This window comes from Panulirus ornatus, chromosome 68 (genome assembly GCF_036320965.1).
Source record: "Panulirus ornatus isolate Po-2019 chromosome 68, ASM3632096v1, whole genome shotgun sequence".
In the NCBI taxonomy this organism is placed as follows: Eukaryota; Metazoa; Arthropoda; class Malacostraca; order Decapoda; family Palinuridae; genus Panulirus; species Panulirus ornatus.
In genome coordinates, this window is record NC_092291.1 from 10227942 (window position 1) to 10250351 (window position 22410).

The 22410-nt window shown below is 36.7% G+C and overlaps 2 protein-coding genes across 5 annotated transcripts in view; one reads left to right on the forward strand and one right to left on the reverse strand.

Annotated features, from left to right (window-relative positions):
* Letm1 (Leucine zipper and EF-hand containing transmembrane protein 1) overlaps window positions 1-6266 on the forward strand; it is a 38869-nt gene extending 32603 nt beyond the window's left edge. For both annotated transcript variants that reach the window (XM_071659508.1, XM_071659509.1), the window contains exons 11-12: window positions 1000-1175; window positions 2481-6266. In XM_071659508.1, the coding sequence (XP_071515609.1) occupies window positions 1000-1175; window positions 2481-2967 (663 nt within the window). In that variant the 3' untranslated portion in view covers window positions 2968-6266. The remainder of the gene's footprint in view (window positions 1-999; window positions 1176-2480) is intronic.
* Window positions 5131-22410, reverse strand: part of Tsr1 (Tsr1 ribosome assembly factor) — a 32075-nt gene continuing 14795 nt past the window's right edge. Inside the window, exons 9-15 of one of the 3 annotated variants that reach the window (XM_071659512.1) lie at window positions 20909-21133; window positions 18410-18627; window positions 16180-16443; window positions 14103-14213; window positions 12219-12305; window positions 9556-9676; window positions 5131-8678 (exon numbers count right to left, since the gene is read on the reverse strand). In XM_071659512.1, the coding sequence (XP_071515613.1) occupies window positions 8425-8678; window positions 9556-9676; window positions 12219-12305; window positions 14103-14213; window positions 16180-16443; window positions 18410-18627; window positions 20909-21133 (1280 nt within the window). In that variant the 3' untranslated portion in view covers window positions 5131-8424. The remainder of the gene's footprint in view (window positions 8679-9555; window positions 9677-12218; window positions 12306-14102; window positions 14214-16179; window positions 16444-18409; window positions 18628-20908; window positions 21134-22410) is intronic. The other 2 variants (XM_071659510.1, XM_071659511.1) reach the window with 2 other exon arrangements.

Consider the following 22410-nt stretch of genomic DNA (forward strand, 5'->3'; position numbering starts at 1 on the left):
AGAACTAAGTTACTGACAGTTGATATGCTGTGTATGGTACTGACCCCCTCTGGAAGGTAACTGCAAGTATGCATATAGTGTCTAGGGCTTTCAAAAATCCTGTGCACAACAAGCAGAGGAGTATGCCGTAGACTCTGATAACTTAGGGCTGCAATCAGTGGATTAAAGTACTGTATCACCATGGAAAGAAATGTAATGTACTTTTTGGTCAAATTAGATATTTAGTAAAATTGTTTCTGTGATATTTATTAGTGGTGAGATGGTTTGCAGTTAAAGGAATTTCTTGCCCTCTAATATGCTTGAATGCTATAATTATTTCCACTGATACCTACGTAGTAACAGGTGGAGTATTACTATAACTTTGCCAGAGATTTTGCAAGGTTTTTAGGCATAAATGCGGTCATCCTCAAAATAGATTTAACCTGATACATATTCATCATTGCAACAAAATGCAATTTATGAATGAGCAAAGTTATTATGCTTTAGAATATTAAGTTGCTCACTGTCATGTTGACAGTGGTAAAAGATAAGCTATGTGGCTGTTGGAAAATGGCATTTTGTACCAGTACAAGTAATGATTTTCAGCATATTATAATTGGAATGTTAAACCATAGCAAATAAATAGAAGTGACACTCGGTAGGAATTGTTTGTAATACCAATCAGAGAATACTGCCTGCTGGCAGTGGCGGACATTAATCCTGCAATAGAATAAAATCGCTCAGTTTTGTTTGTATTGTTTAATTTTTTATATATTATTAAATGTACAATCTTTTCACTTCATTTGAAATGGTTAATAGGATTTGTATGATTTAAGTATGAAGGTGTGGGAAGTAGGAGAATGCATATATATTTGTGGTCTCATTTTTTCCTATATTTGAAGAATATCTAATGGCAAAAGCTAGTATAATGTGTTAGCTACAAATTTTCAAGTTACTTGGTCTTGTTAATGAAAATGTTAGAGGGTATTACATTGTAGCATTTTTACGATAAATTTACAGGCCGTGATTGAGGCTGGTCTAAATAAGGAGCTGCGTGAAAGTAAAGCTGCAAGGCGGCTATTCATCAGGGTTAACAAGATGATGAGTAAAATGGAGCCTTTTCTTCAAAGTTTGGACAAGGAGCAGGCATATCGACGAAAAATTGTTGATGCTGGCGAGGCCAAAGCTCAGGACAAGTAAGATGTTATTAATTGTTTATTTTCATACTTAACTAGAAGTCATGTAAACCTGTGCTTATTCTAACCTTGTTGGTAATATCCCTTGGGCAGCCATTATATGAAAGCCAAACTACTAAAACAAATGACTGCCTCATCCTAGAACCTCGGGTTTTCTGGTCAGGCGTCACACACTGCTGTTAACACACAAGCATTATGGAGATGACCTAAACTCAAGCCTCAGACTTACTTTCATGTTAAACTTGTCTTGAACAGGGCATACACTGAACCACTATGCTTTCAAGAAGCTGTTGCTTTAAATGAAGCATGTAAGCCAAAATTTATCTTTGCTATCTGTATATCTCTCTTCATCTACCATCAGTACTCATTCAGTGAAACATAGACTTTCAAAATTATAAATTGGTTCATACTTGTCCACTCAGCTCACTAAAATTATGAGTCAGATGAGATGGTCTTTGTTGAGACTAGTTCTCTGCACAAAGTGCATCCAGTAGGTCAAGTCCCTTGACTGAAATACCTGAAATATTCCTTGTCTGAATCAGTTCTCTCTACTCAAGTATCTAGCATTAAACTGTTTGTCTTACAAATCAGATGTACCTTTTGTCTTGTTGAAATCCTCAAGTGGCTTTAAATTAGATAAAAATATGCTATTTTATTGGGCAATAGTTCATGTTTTGTAACTGTCCTGTTCAAGTTGGGGATGGGCATTTCTACAGGGAGGAAAGGACTAGGGGTACTGTATTTTTTGAACAGGAACAATTTGTACTTGAAAGCTGGCTAACATATCCCTCTTTCTATTCTCCTTGAAGTTCATCATTGTCTAAGAGGTAGTAAGGCTTGTGTTGTGTGGTTGTTGGATTGTCAGTACCAACAGGTCAGACAAGAGGTCTTCATAGTCTTTAATTGCAGCAATAAATCTATCAGGTACAGAATGTTTTGTCTAATTTGATATGCAACATTATTAGTCACTTTTACATGTTTGTATCGTACGTGCTCTTTAAATTTTAAATTGCTGAATGATTTATGCCATATACCCAACCATTTAACCTAACATTCTCTAGAAAAATTTCTTCTACCCTTTTAACTCATTCATTCTCTATTTCACATACCCATGTTACTGGCTTATATCAGTGATTTACACCAACCTTACCAGCAGACTTTATCAGCTCAGTATCATACTTTTCCACAGTATTGCTTTTAATTATTAAGAGTAATTTGCATGATGATTTTTAATATGTTTTAAGTTTTTAATACTGAATTGTTATGTTGTTAACCCTTTCTGACTGTTGATTTGGTATATCACAGAGCTGAACTTGTGAACTTGGAGGAATTAAATCGTCATTTGAGTTACATCTACCATGCACCTGATACTTCAAAGGTGTCTGTAATCAGCAGTATATTGGCAAAGATGGACTTTAACAAAGATGGATCTGTTGAAGTCGACCATGTTCTAGGTGTCTTGAACCTTATGTTAGATGAACAAGTGGGTGTATCTCCCAAGCTATTTGAAGAGGTTATTGAAATGATGGCTAAGGAAGAGCAGCTTGAATCTGCTCAACTTATTCAGCATGCCCTTAGGACAACAATAGCTGAGATTAAGCAGTCAGACACTTCTGCATCTCCAGTCACAGAAGCCTCCTCCTTGGATACTTATTCTGAAGTACCTGTTGATAATACCACAGATGGAATGCAGAAGGATTCAAAGGAAAATCAAGAAATATGTGATAAGGAGAGTTCTTTGGAGTCAAGTGAAATCACTGAGACTGAGAAACAAGCAAAGCACAGCCAATGACATACCAAGGAAAGGGATTAATTTATTGTTTTTTGTAGCATTAGTATTCAGATGATTATTTGATTTTCCTCTATATGACCCACTTCTATGCCTGTTAAAATAAATTATATGAGTTTTCTTTTAACTTGTAAAGGAAGTGTACTTTCTATTACCTCAGACTAGGAAGATAGATGCAGGAGTAGTAATCAGGGATATGGTCATAGATATCTCGGAATTTAACAGTACTACACTTTATGATAAATGCAAGATGAAGGAAGAGTGCATTTGTTAATTGTCAGAGCTTTAGACTATGTAGTAGGTTATTGCCAAAGTAACTTACAAAAACTTGATAGATTGCTCTTTAAAAACACCATAAGTAAATATATAAAAGTTGTAGTTCATTATTAATAATAGCTCTGCTCCAGCAGCAGTCCCTGAAGAGAAGTCACATGGACAAGTATATAGTGCAATTCTTATGTTATACATTAATTTGGCATCAAGGAAATTTAAGAGGTTACTTGCAATGAACAGGGAACAATGCATATAGGGTACCTCAGTAGTACTTACTTCCATAAGGCATTTGCACATATTTTCAGTTGTATGTACTTTGACATAGGTTGTGCTGTACTTTTTGTATGTAATTATGTATTTATTGCTATACATTGGCTTATCTATATATATATATATATATATATATATATATTTTACTATTCACCATTTCCCGCATTAGCGAGTTAGCGTTAAGAATAGATGACTGAGCCTGTGAGGGAATATTGTCACTTTGCCCCCTTCTCTGTTCCTTCTTTTGGAAAATTAAAAAACGAGAGGGGAAAATTTCCAGCCCCCAGCTCCCTCTCCTTTTAGTCGTCTTCTATGACATGCAGGGAATACGTGGGAAGTATTCTTTCTCCCCTATCCCCAGGGATAATATTATATATATATATATATATATATATATATATATATATATATATATATATATATGTATATATATGTGCATGTGTGTGTAAGTGTGTGTGTGTGTGTGTGTGTGTGTATATATATATATATAGATATATGCTGTCATGATTGTAGAAAGGATTATTTGTTAACATTATTTAAATTTTGATTTAGGTATATATTGAAATGTAGTATAAACACACCATGGTCTACATATATAGACACCTTTAAACCCAGAGAGGATTACACAACAGGAGCAAACAACATACGTATCATACTCAAAACACACATTTTACATGCAACATTCTGAAACGCAACACACTAACACAACTTCATTGAATACATACAGTATAAGCAAACAACTTACAGCATACACAAAACAGTAAACAAGAACACATTCCCTACAATCAAATAAGTACACTCACTGCGTAATTACAAATGTATATATAATGATTAAGTGTATATTATTAGTTATTAGGGAAATATAAGTAGAATGAAATAATTTGAGAGCAGTACCTCACTTTCCATCAGTAGGAATGAGTTTAGGAAATAATGTAGGTGAAAATTGTATTTTAATTATCTGCTGACGAATAGGAATGTAAATGCAGGGATCAGTCCGTTATTTTTCAAAAGGATTATTAAAGTCTATTCAGTCTGCTGATATGAACGATTAGACACATTGAGCAAAGTGGATGTTGCTGAAGGGAGTAGTATGTGTTTTGAAGGAAAAATATCTTTAGCAAAAAAATAGTACGTGACCATCTCAAGATCAGATATTGTCTAGGAAGCTATTACAATGGTGCATATAGTAACAAGTCAAATCAAGCTTATATTAAAACACTTAGAGATTCATTTTACTGATCAGTATGAGATCTGATGAGGTTACACCTCTTCTCAAAATATGAAGTTTGTACTAAGCTAATTAATTTGTAAGTTTCAGCACACGTGAATAGAACTAGTAAGTACTTTTTATTTTTATTTTTTTTTTTTAATCACCATTTCACATATGAGTGAGTTAGTGCTAGGAACAGACAAAAAAATAAGCTGCTTTTACCCACATCCATTCTGTAGCTGTCTTGTGCAATAAACTTAATGCACCAGAACCACAGCCCCCTATCCACAACCAGGTTCCTCAGACCTTTCCAAGGTTTCCCCCAGCTGCTTCACATGTCCTGAATTTATTGATTTTTGGAGTGAATTTAGCATTGATAAATTGTGGGAGTCAAGATGGTCACTCTTCTTCTCAGGTAACATTTTTTTTATTTGTATAACCTTCCAATGAACACCAGTCATATATTCTTTACAAATCATTGACTCCTACAGAGAAAGTATTTTGACCCTTTAACCAGCCATGCTTCGTAAGTGAACAGAAGTCATGTATTGCTTTTGTAATTGAAAGTTTCTAATTTTATTATCAGACTGAAAACATTTACAGTAATGATAATGAATGATGATATTTGGTAAAGGAAATAATGATAAAGTATTTTAAATATTTTTGTTCAGCTACCATGAAAAATGTATATATTTTCAGCTTAAACCTCTGTCTCTTCAGTTTCCACACCTTGTCATTCCTTATATTGGTAGGGCAATGTTGTCCTGCTGCCCACCTGAAGAGTGCTGTAGGCTTATCTTTTAGTTTAAAAATATTTCACTTCATTTGTAGTATTTTTTGTATCTCTTTCTCAAACAACCAGTATGCTACGAGTGACTTTGGTTGGTGAGTATAAGAGCATATGAAGAAAATTGTACAATGCTCATTTGGTGAGAATATGGAAAATATGTTCATAGATAAAGATGCATGGGTAATGTTACTATTATATCTGTGCTAACTTCAAAGATTGTGAATTGTATGTGCGTTTGCTATGCAGTCTTTTTTTTAATACTTGTTTGCCATTTCCTGCTTTAGCAGGGTGTAATTTTTGGGGAACAAGTATGAAAAAAAATGCTAACTTTCCTCTCATGCAATATTCTATAGTTAAAAAATACATATTAAACTTTTCCTTATTCATTCATGTACATGTAGTCTCAAAGACACTTGACAAATACAATAGAATGTACAATTAACTACAGTATACAGTGAGAGTTTGTGATTGCTTGTTTTTTGGTTCACTGAAATTTATACCATATGAACAAGATTGTGTTGTAAGTTTTGATGCTTTTTTTCTTACATATAACTGTTAGCATGCAGACTGAATAACCCTGCAATTGTACAGCCAGATTTTTGTAGCTTTTTTTATTTCAAAAAAAAAAAAAAATTCAACATTGCAAGTTTCTGTCTATCTATATCTCGTTTTTTAAAAGGAATGGCCTTGTATACAGAATGCTGAAAAGTAAACTATTTCAGTTTGTCATTATTGAAATGCAGAAGTAATTATCTGAAACTGTTTCATTTATCCTTGATTTACTTTGCTAAAAATGCTGTTGACTGAGGAGGTATCTAATCTCAATCTTTTTCTCATGATATTCTGCACAGAATAGTAATTTGACTAATGTCTATAACTGCACTGGAAGGCATATGTTCAAAAACAATACAATTCAAACAGTTGCCATGTAGCTAATTAGATTTTGAAACTATTTACCTGTCCCTTGCACCTTGCAGGTGCCTTGCTAAATTCTGGATTTGAGCAAAATCTGCTTATCATTCAGTAACCAACTGCTTAAGTATCACTTGGAACACATTTGGCAAACATCATTAGCTGAAAAACGATAATTGATATTACCTACACATGACTATGCTGATGATACAGCGCTGGTGGCTGATTCATGTGAGAAACTGCAGAAGCTGGTGACTGAGTTTGGTAAAGTGTGTGGAAGAAGAAAGTTAAGAGTAAATGTGAATAAGAGCAAGGTTATTAGGTACAGTAGGGTTGAGGGTCAAGTCAATTGGGAGGTAAGTTTGAATGGAGAAAAACTGGAGGAAGTGAAGTGTTTTAGATATCTGGGAGTGGATCTGTCAGCGGATGGAACCATGGAAGCGGAAGTGGATCATAGGGTGGGGGAGGGGGCGAAAATTTTGGGAGCCTTGAAAAATGTGTGGAAGTCGAGAACATTATCTCGGAAAGCAAAAATGGGTATGTTTGAAGGAATAGTGGTTCCAACAATGTTGTATGGTTGCGAGGCGTGGGCTATGGATAGAGTTGTGCGCAGGAGGATGGATGTGCTGGAAATGAGATGTTTGAGGACAATGTGTGGTGTGAGGTGGTTTGATCGAGTAAGTAACGTAAGGGTAAGAGAGATGTGTGGAAATAAAAAGAGCGTGGTTGAGAGAGCAGAAGAGGGTGTTTTGAAATGGTTTGGGCACATGGAGAGAATGAGTGAGGAAAGATTGACCAAGAGGATATATGTGTCGGAGGTGGAGGGAACGAGGAGAAGAGGGAGACCAAATTGGAGGTGGAAAGATGGAGTGAAAAAGATTTTGTGTGATCGGGGCCTGAACATGCAGGAGGGTGTAAGGAGGGCAAGGAATAGAGTGAATTGGAGCGATGTGGTATACAGGGGTTGACGTGCTGTCAGTGGAGTGAATCAAGGCATGTGAGGCGTCTGGGGTGGACCATGGAAAGCTGTGTAGGTATGTATACACGTGTGTGGACATGTGTATGTACATGTGTATGGGGGGGGGGGGGGGTTGGGCCATTTCTTTCGTCTGTTTCCTTGCGCTACCTCGCAGACGCGGGAGACAGCGACAAAGTATAAAAAAAAAAAAAAAAAAAAAAAATGACTATGGTAGTATACTTAGGTATGCTTTAAATATTTTTAGGTAGTTCACAATAAAAATATGGACATTGTTGATGGAACAGTACCTAAAGATTTCCTATTTCCTATTTCAATTTCAAGCAATACAAAGAAATTCTAGTCTAGAAAAATTAATTAAGCAGAAAATACCATTTGCTTTAGATCCACAAAGTAGAGACTATTCATTCAGTTAAATTTATTCATGGTATAAGTGGATATATTTTATCAATAACTTAACACATATAAAAATATAAAATTACCATGATGCTTAAAGAATTATATTAAATAGCTTTGAAGTCAAGTTTTATCTCGCACCATCCACAGACATCAGTCATACTCAGCATGAAGTGCTAGTAAGAAAGAGAAAATCATGAAATTCCAAATAATAACACTGCAATGAGCAGGAAATCTAAACTTATAATGTTACGACAATAGCACAATCATTAAATAAAGGAGGTACAGTTTTGCATCAACTATCAATGCAACTAAAATAAATAACTGAAAAATGTGTAATACCAGGAACACACGTCATTAATAATAATTTTGGTATGTTATTTGCGTTAAATCTAATAACAGCTGAAAACAGCTGTAAATTTTCTTGAATATTTTTGCATTTCCATTTTCAATATAAAATATGGTTCTTTTGTCAGACAAAATTTTTCAATATAAAAACTCAAGTAACATTACTGAATCCTCAGAATAAGCCATTCTGTTCCAAGTGCAGAAGCCAGCATAAAGAATATTACTAACAAAATTCAGTTAATAAATAAGATGCTAGTAACACCATAAATTACATGGTTTTATTGATCATGGTCTAGATGTGAAAAATGTTACAGTCTTAGCCTTCTTTGGTGCCGGCTGCTGCTCTGAAATATCTTCTTCACTGTCACTGTTAACTTTTACTACATCACTGGAAGAATGGAAGGTATAGAGAGGAGATGGTCTCGCAACATGTGGATCAAATTTCCACTTAGGAAAGATCCGTTTATACAGATTGAGTAGCACAGTATCTTGGGACTTCAGCTGACCATCAAAGTGACACTTCATATGGCCATGGGTGCCTGTTTACGAATCAAAAAGTGGTATATTAAAATACATGATGACAATTCATGAACTGAAACTGATACTAGACAAAGGATTATAAAATCACTTGGATCTACATATGTGAAAAATAAGGTAATATATAAAGCCCAACTGCCTATCTAAATCATGTCCATGCCATATACACCGTTCCCTACTATGTTTGTGTTCCCACTAACAGAAATCCGAGACAGAATTTTTCTTTAGTGCTTTAGCGGCTAATCATCTCCCCATACTCATTACAAAACCCACATTAATATTTCAACATTTATTGGGGTACTTGAAATACTTGGTTGTCCTAACGTAAGACTGGCAAGAGCCAGCAAAAATTAATAGGGGATAGAGATACAATAATATAGGAAGGTAGAGACAATTAGAAGGTGGAAGAAACTATTGAAGGGAGTGAGGAATTGCATGTAGTTTGAGAATATGTAGCATACTATCATGAGAATGCCCCTTACAGATTAATATTAAACTCTTTCATAAAAAAATCCTACATAAGCAGTAAATAAAGGAATGAACCTGCTGTATCTAAAAAAAATTATGTTTTTATGGACAATTCAGTGCAATGGCTATCACTGTTACCTTTGTAGAATTCTTTTTATTACACCTGCTCATCTTTCCTGTTACAGCAAGGCTGAAACAGTAACAGACGACTGAAGCTAAAAGGAAAAAATTTTGCTTGGCTCCTTCACTTAAATTTAGAAAGTGATAATACAGAAAATTCTAGCCCCTCTCACCTAGCTTACTTAATGTCTTTTGTACCACACAATAGATATGTAAATAGCATTGTTTCTCCTGTCTCCCAAGGGATGTTTATACAAATTCAAATAGAGACTGACAGACATGATTACTTACCTAGAGGCTCTTTTATATGGCCCCTTCTTCCCCACTTGGTTCTCAGCTCCAAAGGTTTAAACCACAATATATCTTCACGGTTGAAAAACATGTAACGTACTACAGCTGTCTTGCGGTTGACCTATTAAAGTAAAATTCTTGTTATGCATCTCATAGCTATCAAAACAAAGATTAAACAACTGAATTCCCATCACGAAATATGGCAAAACAATGTTAAAATTCTATTGTAAAGTTCCATCAAAAATCATTCAGTTGATACTAGCATGTCATACAAACAGTCAATGGCATATACTCTTGAATATATCCATACAATAAGTTTTAAAATTATATTCAATAATGGCAGATTATTACTTTTACAACTGCATGCAATGAAATATAGTGGGAAATCAACAACAGCACTTAACAGACTTTCAGGTTATTTCTGGCTGCTAATGTTAGCTTTACTATCATTCCACCTGTCATCCCATATTCATAGTTCCATTCCCAATTCAATAGGATGGTTTAAGCACAGCCTCTAAGCATCACTGACAAACATTCTCAACCTATGCCTTGTGAATTAAAGTGAAAAATGGATCTGTAAATTTTTAAGGATACTTATTAGTTTTTCTCTTTACACACTAAACCAATTCGTCAAGAGAGATTCTCTCACAGTCTCCAGCCACATTACCTCCACAGAGAAAATCTTCCCACTGATTCCCAATCATTTCTCCAGCACCTTCATTTGAAATATCCTGAGCCCAAATAACTTCTATCACTATATATATCCTTTTCTTCTGCATTCTATCTATCCTCCTTGTAACTTTTATTGTAGCTATTGCTATGTATCTTCTTGACTAACCCATCTTCTGCCATACTTGATGCATGACCATACCAACTTTAATATTAGACATATTCATGCAACTCTATAAGTTCATACCACATTACTCTCTCATTTTCAATCTATCTATCCTAATAATCTCAACTACAGCATACTATTCAAGTTATCCATGTCTATTACTCTTATTTTCTACAAGGGCAGTGTTTGTTTGCTGAGGTGCCTACCTAATGTTCCGACTGACTCCCTGCATCTAATGCTCCTACCAACTACTTCTACCTAATGGTCCAGCCTAAATGTTCCTACCTACTATTTCTATCTACTGCTCTTACCATTTTGCCATAAGGCAGGGATAGCACACAGTGCTCACCGCAGGAAAAACTAAGAGCACATAGTGCTCACCACAGGAAAAACTAGTTATGAAGAATGAGCTGTGTGAGTTAAGTGTTGTCAAGTGTTTCACATGACAGGAGAGATTCTATGTTTGTGGACAGAATGCCAGTAGTCCATGTGTCAGTGAGGCAGAAAGAAAAGACAGCTACTTGACACATGACATCCATCGAAGTGCTGGCTCATTAAGCAGATGTCACCAACTCTCACGACACACAAGTGGGAATTACTGGTATTATCACTTCCTGGTTGTTGGATGCCTAACAACTACCATCAACTAATTCCTTCTTAAATCCTCATTCACCCATGCAGCAACTCAATCTCCAAAACCCATATATGCCTTTCTGCACATCTCCCAGGCAGTTTCAAGAATGCATTCTTAAAAAGCCCCTAAATCACCTAAACCTCACTCTGTATTGCTTCTGATCATCTGAGTTTTTCAAGTAATTTCTCCAAGAAAGTAAGCTTTACCGTTCACTCCTCCTAGACCACACATCATGCACCCTACCTATACTAATCCTTCTTACCAATATATTCTAAATCATCCTCATCTACTTTGTTTTACCTATATCTACACTATTCATACTCAAGAATATCTTAAGATATAAAGTTTGTATCTGCAACAATCTTGCCTGCTGATGAATACAATCCATACATTCTTTCACCACTGAAAACTTGGACCCAGGACCTCATACTAACCTACCATCATGTCCTCCAATGTCTTCTGCCTGTTCATTCAAGTTTCTCATCATGTAAAGCATCTCCCCTTGATCTACATCCTCTTTAGCTCTTTCAAGATATCTCAACTTGAAATCTTTAATCTCCCATTCCTTATCATCATATGGCATATATGCAACCATCAAACACACCCTCGACCTTTCAATCATGAATTTCACAACTATTTATCTTGCACTTACATGCTTGCACTGAAACATCTCTTTTTATCACAATGTCATATCTCGAGTATAAGCATCTGTATCATCTTCAGGGTTTGATTTCATATTTTCACTCAATCCCACTCCAATGCCCCATCATGTGAGCCTTATCTCACATAAACATACTTTCTTGTTTTCCCTTTCTATAACTGTCTACATCTAACATCCTCTCACATTTATCATTCTTTCCCCTTACATTCAACTTACCCATAAAAGCCTGCATCTCTTGTTAAAAGCCACATCCAAGGTCACATGCTTGTGTCCATAGTCCTATCCTTACCCTGCAAACTGGCAAAAAAGGCAGGGACACTGAACTCCCTAAGGAAGATTTGCTACCTATCTTCCCATGTTAGTTGTATTTGTTTGGCTTTTTCTCTAACATAATAATTATACAGTCTTCAGATCTGCTACCATTAACCAAACGTAGTACAAGCACTGAATCCCTTAGACCATTCACATTTAACCTCAACTTATGTTACTTCTGGAAACTAAAAGAGAAGTTTGCATGATTAAACTTGACTCACCTTGAATGGGTGACCACTCAACACTAATCTCTTAACCACTATTCTCTTAGGTTCAGCAGAAAGAACAGATCCAGTTGCCACCAAGTCCTGCAAATGACAAGAGATTACATTCAATTTGTAGTTTTATATATATATATATATATATATATATATATATATATATATATATATATATATATATATATATATGGCAATAAAGTCTCCATAACTATTTTATAGTGAACTCCAGTGCCGATTCTTAACCTTTCGTGCCTCATCCTTAACAGGCCACTGGCAAAGGGCAACTTCTATGGCCTTAAAAACATATTTGGAAATATGCATGTAAAATACATGTTTTTTCTTTTTTTTTTTTTGCTTTGTCGCTGTCTCCCGTGTTTGCGAGGTAGCGCTAAAATACATGTATTATCTTAAATAATAAATGTAATTGCACACCCACACAAAGCTTTGGAACTCTCTTGACTTCTCATGTCTTTCCCAATAACTATGACCTGGCACATTTTAAAAGATAGGTTTTTCATTCCTCCAAAATTCATAAATACTTTCCCTTGTCCCTTCATTTTCCCTTTCATAATCCTTTCTATATTTCAATTAAGGCCCATCCTTGATGTGGACTTTTGTCTGCACCTGAGCCTCGGAAAAAAAAAAAAAAACAAGCTTGGTGTCTTCAGTGTGGAGGTTGCATCTTTAGCATGGAGTGAGAGACTTCCCTAGTGTAACAGTTAGTATTCCTCCATGACACAATCATAGGCCACCCAGGGTAGAACACCGGTTCAAATCCTGGTTGCAGCAGTCAGGCCACAGTCAACTCAGCTGTTCATCCACCCATATGGGTTGTTTGATAAAATGGGTACCTGGCTCAGGCTAGGTTATATATACATCCCTGGGATAGGGGAGAAGGAATACTTCCCACGTATCCCCTGCATGTCAAAGAAGGCAACTGAAATTAAAACGGGTGGGAGTGGGAAGCTGGAAATCCTCCCCTCCAGTTTTACTTTCCCAAAAGAAGGAACAGAGAAGAGGCCAAGTGAGGATTTTCCCTCAGGCTCAATCCTCTGTTCTTGACACTACCTCACTAAAGTGGGAAATGGCAAATATATATGTATGAAGTAAACTGTTATGATTATTATAATCATTATCATTATTATCAACAGCTGTTTCCCAACAAAGAGGTAGTGCAAGGAAACAGACGAAGAATGGCCTAACCACTCATATACACACATATATATATATATATATACATAAACACCCATACATGCACATATACATACATATATATACACATACATATGTACAAATTCATATTTGCTTGCCTTCATCCATTCCTAGCGTTACCCTGCCTCACGGGAAACAGCATCACTACCCCCTGCTTTGGTGAGGTAGCACCAGGAAAACAGACAAGAAAGGCCACATTAATCCATACATATTTGCCATTTCCCACATTAGCAATGTAGTGTCAAGAACAGATGACAGAGCCTTAGAAGGAAAAATCCTCATTTGGGATGGCCTTAGGAGCCCATGCCATGTCAATAAACATAAAAACGAAAACAATAAAGGACAGGGATGAGTGGAGACTCCTTTGCTATAGCCACCCTCTTAATGGGAGTTCCTGTTGAAAATGGGTGTCAAGAAATTGACACACAAATGAACAAGCATACTTGCATCTTTTCAAGCCACTTCATAAAATCTTGGCCTCTTAAATCTACTTCACCAACATATGTGTCAAGTAATTCAATTAGCATATTTTCCAAAGAAAATTTGTATGCAAATATCATGACATCTTTTAAATTCAACCACTTATCTTCATAATTTTGTCTCTACTATACTACTATAGTCTTTCTCTTCAACGTTACATTCAGATATGGATATCAAATTTTAATTACTCACCTGTGCTCCATCTGGCCTCTCTCTAAACACCGTGACAGAGGCAGGTGGGAAGGTAACGGGAGCAAACATCGTCGCTACAACAGTTGCTCCAGGGTGGAAATACCGTGCAAACTACAGAAGAAAAGAAGAAAATATTCTATTGAGCTGAGAACAATTATCATTATTACTATAAAAATCAATATCATGCAACCCTAGGATCCCTTAACCATGAGCTCCTACAACAAAGATAGGATGGAATTCTTTGAAGTGAGCAGTGCTTTGATGAGGCTATGCTCTCGTCAACTGACAATGATCTAGCCTCGCTAAAGATGACTCTTCACTTAAAGTGTAACCTCATCAAGCAGAATCTGGTAACACCTAATGAAAACAACACACAGTTAAATAATCAAGAAAGTGTTCGTTAAGACTAAAATTCCTAGGAGTCTGTTCACTAGATAACTTATCCTTGGTGTTGAATAAAATTTCAAAAAAGTCCATGAATTTCAAAATAAAGTTTCCAAGAGTATGCCAGAGTCCTTAATCTTAACAGCAATTATATATACACATAAAAAACTGAATACATAGATATAATGACCCTATTTCCTGATTTGCTCACATAGCTTTTCCATTTTCTGAAATGTTCCAATATAAAGTCAGGTTTGTCATCTAAAATTTTTGGTATCCCTTTTAGGGTTCTATTTTCTTAAATATTTACTCACTCTGAGAAGAAAAGTGATCTGGAAGTTTCCTTTCTATCTGCATGATAATACCTTACTACTATGGTGACTGTGTTAAATAACACTTCTGTGAAAAAACTATCAATCATATAAGAAAAAAAGGCTTATGAGACAGAAAATAACGAGCAGTGACAAGTGTGAGACTGAAACTTTGAAGCAAAAATTATGGTTGTGTTCTAAGTACCATCAGGATTCAGGGATCCACTGGGACTGGCTACTGAAGACTCTATCACATTAGTAAATAATCTTCAGTGGTTGACATGAACCACTTAATTTTCAACATTCCACCTTACAAATATCACAGCAGCCCATCATCATTCTCTCCAACTACTCTTCTGATTTAGCTAACATATCAAAACAATGTCATCTGCATACAACAACTGTAGTTACTTCCCCTCTGTTTTGCTATGATTAAGTAGTATACCACAACTCATTCTCACCCAGTGTACCCCACATATAGGTACATTACAGAACTTTGCTGTCATCACACAACCCTAATGCATACTCCCACATATTTCCTGCTCTAGGAGTCCCTTCTATACTTATGAGGCTTCCGCAGCACTCAAGAAGTTGGCCACATCCATTTCCACTCTTATTTCACTTATCAAGTGAATGATGAAATCATACATTTAAAAAACTTCTGAACAAAATATTTTTTCATACTATTTGCCATCTCCTGCGTTAGCAAGGTAGCGTTAAGAACAGAGAACTGAGTCTTTGAGGGAAATCCTCACTAGGCCCCTTTCTCTGTTCCTTCTTTTGGAAAATCAAAAATAAGAGGGAAGGATTTCTAGCCCCCCCGCTCCCTTCCTTTAGTCGCCTTCTACGACACGCAGGGAATACGTGGTAAGTATTCTTTCTCCCCTATCCCCAGGGATATACTTATACGTACACAGACATACATATATACACATGTACACTTTCACATAAGAACAAAATATATCAAACTTATAAAAAAACCAGGGATATACTTATACATACACAGACATATACATATATACACATGTATATGTACATATATACACATGTATACATTCACATATGAACAAAATATATCAAACTTATAAAAAATCATTATCCCTGGGGATAGGGGAGAAAGAATACTTCCCATGTATTCCCTGCATGTTGTAGAAGGCGACTAAAAGTGGAGGGTGTGGGGGGGTGGAATCCTCCCCTCTTGTTTTTAATTTTCCAAAAGGAGGAACAGAGAAGGGGGCCAAGTAAGGATTTCCCTCAAGGGCTCAGTCCTCTGTTCTAAATGCTAACTCGCCGACGCGGGAGATGGCGAATAGTATGAAAAAAAAAATCATAACTTTCAAGCAATCACATCCAGATATTGTTACAGAATAAAGCAAACTCACCTTGTGTTTATTCCCTGTGGAGTGTTCACTAAAAATGGGTGCATTGGCAAACCTCCTGAAGCCAATGTGGAATATGAGCCGTTCTTTTGACTTAATGGCTCGGAAGTGTCCCAAGGAATGAGATTTGATGACCACATTGATAACTGACATCTTCTGTTCATGTGGAAGGAGCCCAAAGATTACAAGAGGTGATCGACTTGCAACGTGGCTGTCATACATATAACGAGGAATTTCACTTATATGTATAACCACATACCATCCAGGCTGGAAATAAATAAATAAAAAGTTTTTAATTCAATATTTCTACATATTTAACATAATATCGAGTACCTGGCATTCAAAAATGAATAAAGAAAACCAAAAGCCTTTGAAAAAGGCTTCCTTTGCATATATTTTCAGTTAAAACTTTATTTAGGTGGAAGAATGGAGTGAAAAAGATTTTGAATGATCAGGGCCTAAACATACGGTGGGGTGAGAGGTGTGCAAGGAATAGAGTGAATCGGAATGGTGTGGTATACTGGGGTCAAAGTGCTGTCAATGGACTGAACCAGAGTATGTGAAACGTTTGGGGTAAACCATGGAAAGGTCTGTGGGGCCTGAATATGGAAAGGGAGCTGTGGTTTCGTTGCATTACACATGACAGCTAGAGACTGAGTAAGAACGAATGTGGCCTTTGTTGTCTTTTCCTAGTGCTACCTCGCATGCACACGAGGGGAGGGGGGTGCCATTTCATGTGTGGTGGGGTGGCGGCGGGAATGGATGAAGGCAGCATGCATGAATATGTACATGTGTATATATGTATACATCTGCGTATGTATATGTATGTATACGTTGAAATGTATAGGTATGTATATGTGTGTCCACACACACACATATACATACCTATATATCTCAACGTATACATATATATAAACACACAGACATATACATATATACACATGTACATAATTCATACTGTCTGCCCTTATTCATTTCCGTCGCCACCTCGCCACACATGAAATGACAACCCCCTCCCCCGCATGTGCATGAGGTAGGGCTGGGAAAAGACAACAAAGGCCACATTCGTTCACACTCAGTCTCTACCTGTCATGTATAATGCACCAAAAGCACAGCTCCCTTTCCACATCCAGGCCCCACAAAACTTTCCATGGTTTACCCCAGACACTTCGCATGCCTGGTTCAATCCACTGACAGCACGTCAACCCCGGTATACCACATCATTCCAATTCACTCCATTCCTTGCAAGCCTTTCACCCTCCTGCATGTTCAGGCCCCGATCACTCAAAATCTTTTTCACTCGCATCTTTCCACCTCCAATTTGGTCTCCCACTTCTCCTCATTCCTTCCACCTCTGACACATATATCCTCTTTGTCAATCTTTCCTCACTCATTCTCTCCATGTGCCCAAACCAGTTCAAAACACCCTCTTCTGCTCTCTCAACCACACTCTTTTTAAAAAAAAAATTACCACACATCTCTCTTACCCTTCATTACTTACTCGATCAAACCACCTCACACCACATATTGTCCTCAAACATCTCATTTCCAGCAAACAATAAAATGAGGTAACCAAGGAGTTGGTGGATGGATGGAGTGAAAGATGCTTTGAATGCTAGGATGCAGAAGGGTGCAAGGCATGCACGAGATAAGAGAGAATTATGTGATTTACTGGGGATGACATGCTATCAGTAGGCTGAACTAGGATATATGAAGTGGTTGGGGGAAGCAACATAAAGGTCTGTGGGGCCTATTTGAGGATAGAGGGCTCTGGTTTTGTTACATTATACATGACAATTAGAGAGTGAATGTAAGTGGATAACTACTGATAAAAATTTGATCAATACACTATCACTTTTAGGCATACCAATGACCAATAATGACAAGGTGGTGTCTGCAAAGGATATCAAAGCCACTGTACCTTTAGTCTGCCTATTCAAGCTTGAGAAAATTGGAGACTCTGAGATCTGAATGAGGCACTTCATACGGCAATTTCCAAAAGGGTAAGAATAAAAAAAAATTGAGAAAGAGTAACGGGAAATGCAGAAAAGATGCAACATCAGGGTAAAAGGCAACTGGAATATGGTACGTGAGACAAGTATATGGGACTATGCTAATGGAGGTATTTACTTAAAATGGCCAACAAATTTTCTACCTTAGGAGAGGAAAGTGTTGCTAGCTAAATTAACTATTAATATAAGCACACTCAAAACAAAACACTTATCAATCTTACTAGAGCTCCTTCTCTCTCGTCCTTAATAACTCTCTTTCTTGTGCGCTGAAAGTTTTCAAATTGAAATATTCTGGAATAGTCAACTGGAAGATTTTCACTAGGGTCCCAAGGAGAAGCACGAAAGCTCTGTAGGCCACGAAATTTCTGGAAACGTATCCTGGCTGGTATATTCTGTGGAGTATCTATTTCATCTGGAAACATCTTGTCTTCTCTAGCAGCTGAAAAATTGTTACATTTTTCTTCATGTCTTGTATTTCTACATGAAAGTATATGAAAAATATGCATATCATATACAGTATTCAACTAAAATCTATTTCACAGGCATGAGGAAGCATATGAGTACAAAGTTGAGTGATAACTTAAGGACTTATTTGATTTCATTATAACACGCTATATCAATTAAAATATAGAGATCAACTTAAAACATAATGGTCAAAAGCCTTGGTAATTCAATCTAACGTTTCCAGTATCTAATAAAGTTAGCTTGAGCTGGATGTTTCATGGATATTTCTAAAAATTATTGGAAATAAACTTTTATCTCTGAAGAAATGTTACATTACAACTCGGATGACTAAAGCAAAAATGGTGTGAGAAAATCTAGGAAACACTTAAGAAATATATCAACATAGACATTGGAAGCTGGGAAGAAGGAAAAAGATATGTTATGGACCAATCAAATCACAGCAGTAAAACACTGTTGTGGAAAACACTTACCATTAAAAAAATGGTTTGAGTAATTTGTTGTTGTTTTTGCCTGCCTTTCTGTTTGTTTCTGTGTAACTGTATGAGCGGGATACATGCATATACATGTGCATGTGATGCATGTAGAAGAAATTTATATAAACTACAAGCAGATGTTCAGGCTTGTGCCATTAGTTCATGAAATAATGGTTCTTCGGCCCAGCCCATATGAGAAGCATAAACAAACAAATGAACTGACAGTCAGAAATATAGATATGTTCTTGCTTCTATATTAAGACAACAAGAATGCTACCAAACTAACTGCCACAGCATACCAAGGAAAGCTACACAGAACACCAATGTACCCTGAAATATGTTCTTGGTGCAGTCATCCATAGAACCACATGCGCGAAGACTCAGCCAACACAATCAATACCCAGCAAAAAATGGCAAGTCTACTATGCCTTCCATCATCCTTGCAGAAAGACAAGCCACCCAATTATGTGACCAGAAATCACCCAGTGCAAAACTAAGGTGGATGAGGGGGAACAGTACATTTAGTTTACTCTGTAACTGTAAGTGAGCAGAAACAGGATTTGCCTTTGTAAAGAATTCCATTTCTGCACAAATCATATTAGCTAACAGTTCTTGTCTCTCAACTGCAAGCCAACATTACATTATTGAGGGGCTGAAAAATCAACTTGTATGATCCTAAATGCAAGGCATTTTCTTATTTAGCACTCCTTCATTCCAAGATAATAAGACTGCTTTGGAGACCTGCTCAATCACTGTCACCTTTGCTCAACAGTCAAAGATGATGATGTCACTTGCCACTTATCAGTGGCATTGCTAGTATCAATACATGCATGTACAATTACTAGTATCAATACATGCATGTACAATTACTAGTATCAATACATGCATGTACCAGCTTTCACTGCTTTTACTTTGGTGTTTTTTTTAATGTGCCATTGAGTTGCTATTGTTGCCAAAAGCTAACATGCATGAAAATTTAACTAATCATTTAATCCCACAGCCACTTTTATGTGACTCCTGCTGCTCTAAGGTTATGCTCAAATCAGGAGCAGGGAAATGGTGGACATCTTTAGAGCAAAAAGTTCCTTAATGCAGTTCATCCAATGATACTGATGCAGCCACGCTGAATGTGACTTTTCACTGTGTCACCACTAACAAGTAGGAGCTATATAAACCATTAACAAGTAAGAGCCATATAAACCACAAACAAGTAGGAGCCATATAAGAGTGGCCGTGGGGTTAAATAATTAGTTACGTGTCATTTACCCATATAAAAGAAAACCTCAGTAATAATCTGCTTGCCATAGCAACCACATCTCATTCTCTGTCGCTCAAGTTTAATAAATATCTACAGCTTTTCATGTAAATTTGCGTTAGACTTGTGGTAGATACTTTGATTATACATCATGCTAAAGGAAGTAACAACATGCTGGAGTGCAAGAGTAACAGCAACCCTAAAACAGTGAAGGGGATACCTGTAGATTTACTACTCCCTCATCACTTGGGGCAAGCTATGTAGTGAGCCAATATTAAGCCTTATAGTTGTTTAGCTATGTTTTGCATTTCTAGCAATGTATGCCATGGGCCTTTAGACATTCTAGGGTGTTTGTCAGGGGTCAAAATGTACACAACTGTACAATACAATCATCCCCTGCCCTCATCTGGGATGAGTATTTAACTGTTTCTACAACTTACAGGCATTATCATATTTTGTCTTTATTTCTTTTCTATTCAGAATGGGTCAATGAAAAGTTTTCATCATAATTCAGTAATAATACTTACATTGCATTTTCTGCAGATCATCCATCTCAGCATCATAATCAACTTTTTCATCATAGTCATTGCCTTCTGCATTAGAGACCGTCACTGTTTCATATTCTTCACTGTCTTCTTCATCACTTCCTTCCTCACACTCATATCCATCCTGTGAAGCAATATCCACTGGGGCCAAGTTTTCATTATCGTCCATATCACTTTCATTTTCTTCATCACTAACACTTTCTTCATCTGTAAAATAAAAGAAAATCAAAGCAGAGCAAAATATATGAGAAGTATTTGCAAAATGTTCGCATGAAGGAGTGAATATCCTTACTCCCATGTACATTTATATTCTTTTCCCCAGATACGTGTAAAGGGGAAGAGCACAAACAAAAAACTTGTAGCACAGTTAGAATATGGGACTAGATAGATCTAACTGAATGAAGATAGAGATCTATCATAAATGAAATTATTGAGATGGTATGACCATGTACAAACTATGGTATATGAAGAATTGGTAAAGATTTTCTTCATGACTACGGTTAAGGGCTTAAGGATACAAGGTAGATATGGGATGGATTGATGTATTCAATGAAATGTTCATGGACAGAAGTATTTCATATACTACGACCATGGAAATGATTACAGACTATATCTAATGTTGTACTTTGTGTGTGTCAACGAGGGGTGAACAGAAATATTAGTCTCACTTGAAAAATAAAGTTCCTGCACTTCATGAATACCTGGGAGATGTTGAAGCAACCTGGGGGTTTTGTTTGTTTTAGCACACTGAACATAAGAATACATGGAATATCAAATGTTGTTAAATGCTGCATTTACTCCACAGCATAAAACTGGAAGACAGTTAAGACAATGGTATTCATATTTATTATTTACCTTATTATACTTTGTCGCTGTCTCCTGCATTAGCGAGGCAGTGCAAGGAAACGGATGAAAGAATGGCCCAATCCACCAACATACACATGTACATAAATAAACACCCACACACGCACATATATATACCTATACATTTCAACGTATAGGTGAATAAACATATAAATATATACACATGTACATATTCACACTTGCTGCCTTCATCCATTCCCGTTGCCACCCTGCCACACATGAAATGGCACCCCCGTCCCCCAGCACACACGAGGTAGCGCTAGGAAAAGACAACAAAGGCCACATTCGTTCACACTCAGTCTCAAGCTGTCATTTGTAATGCACCAAAACCACGGCTCCCTTTCCACATCCAGGCCCCACAAAATTTTCCATGGTTTACCCCACATGCCCTGGTTCAATCCATTGACAGCACATCGACCCTAGTACACCACATCGTTCCAATTCACTCTATTCCTTGCACACCATTCACCCTCCTGTATGTCCAGGCCCCGATTGCTCAGAGTCTTTTTCACTCCATCCTTCAACCTCCAATTTGGTCTCCCACTTCTTGTTCCCTCCACCTCTGACACATATATCCTCTTTATCAATCCTTCCTCACTCATTCTCTCCATGTGACCAAA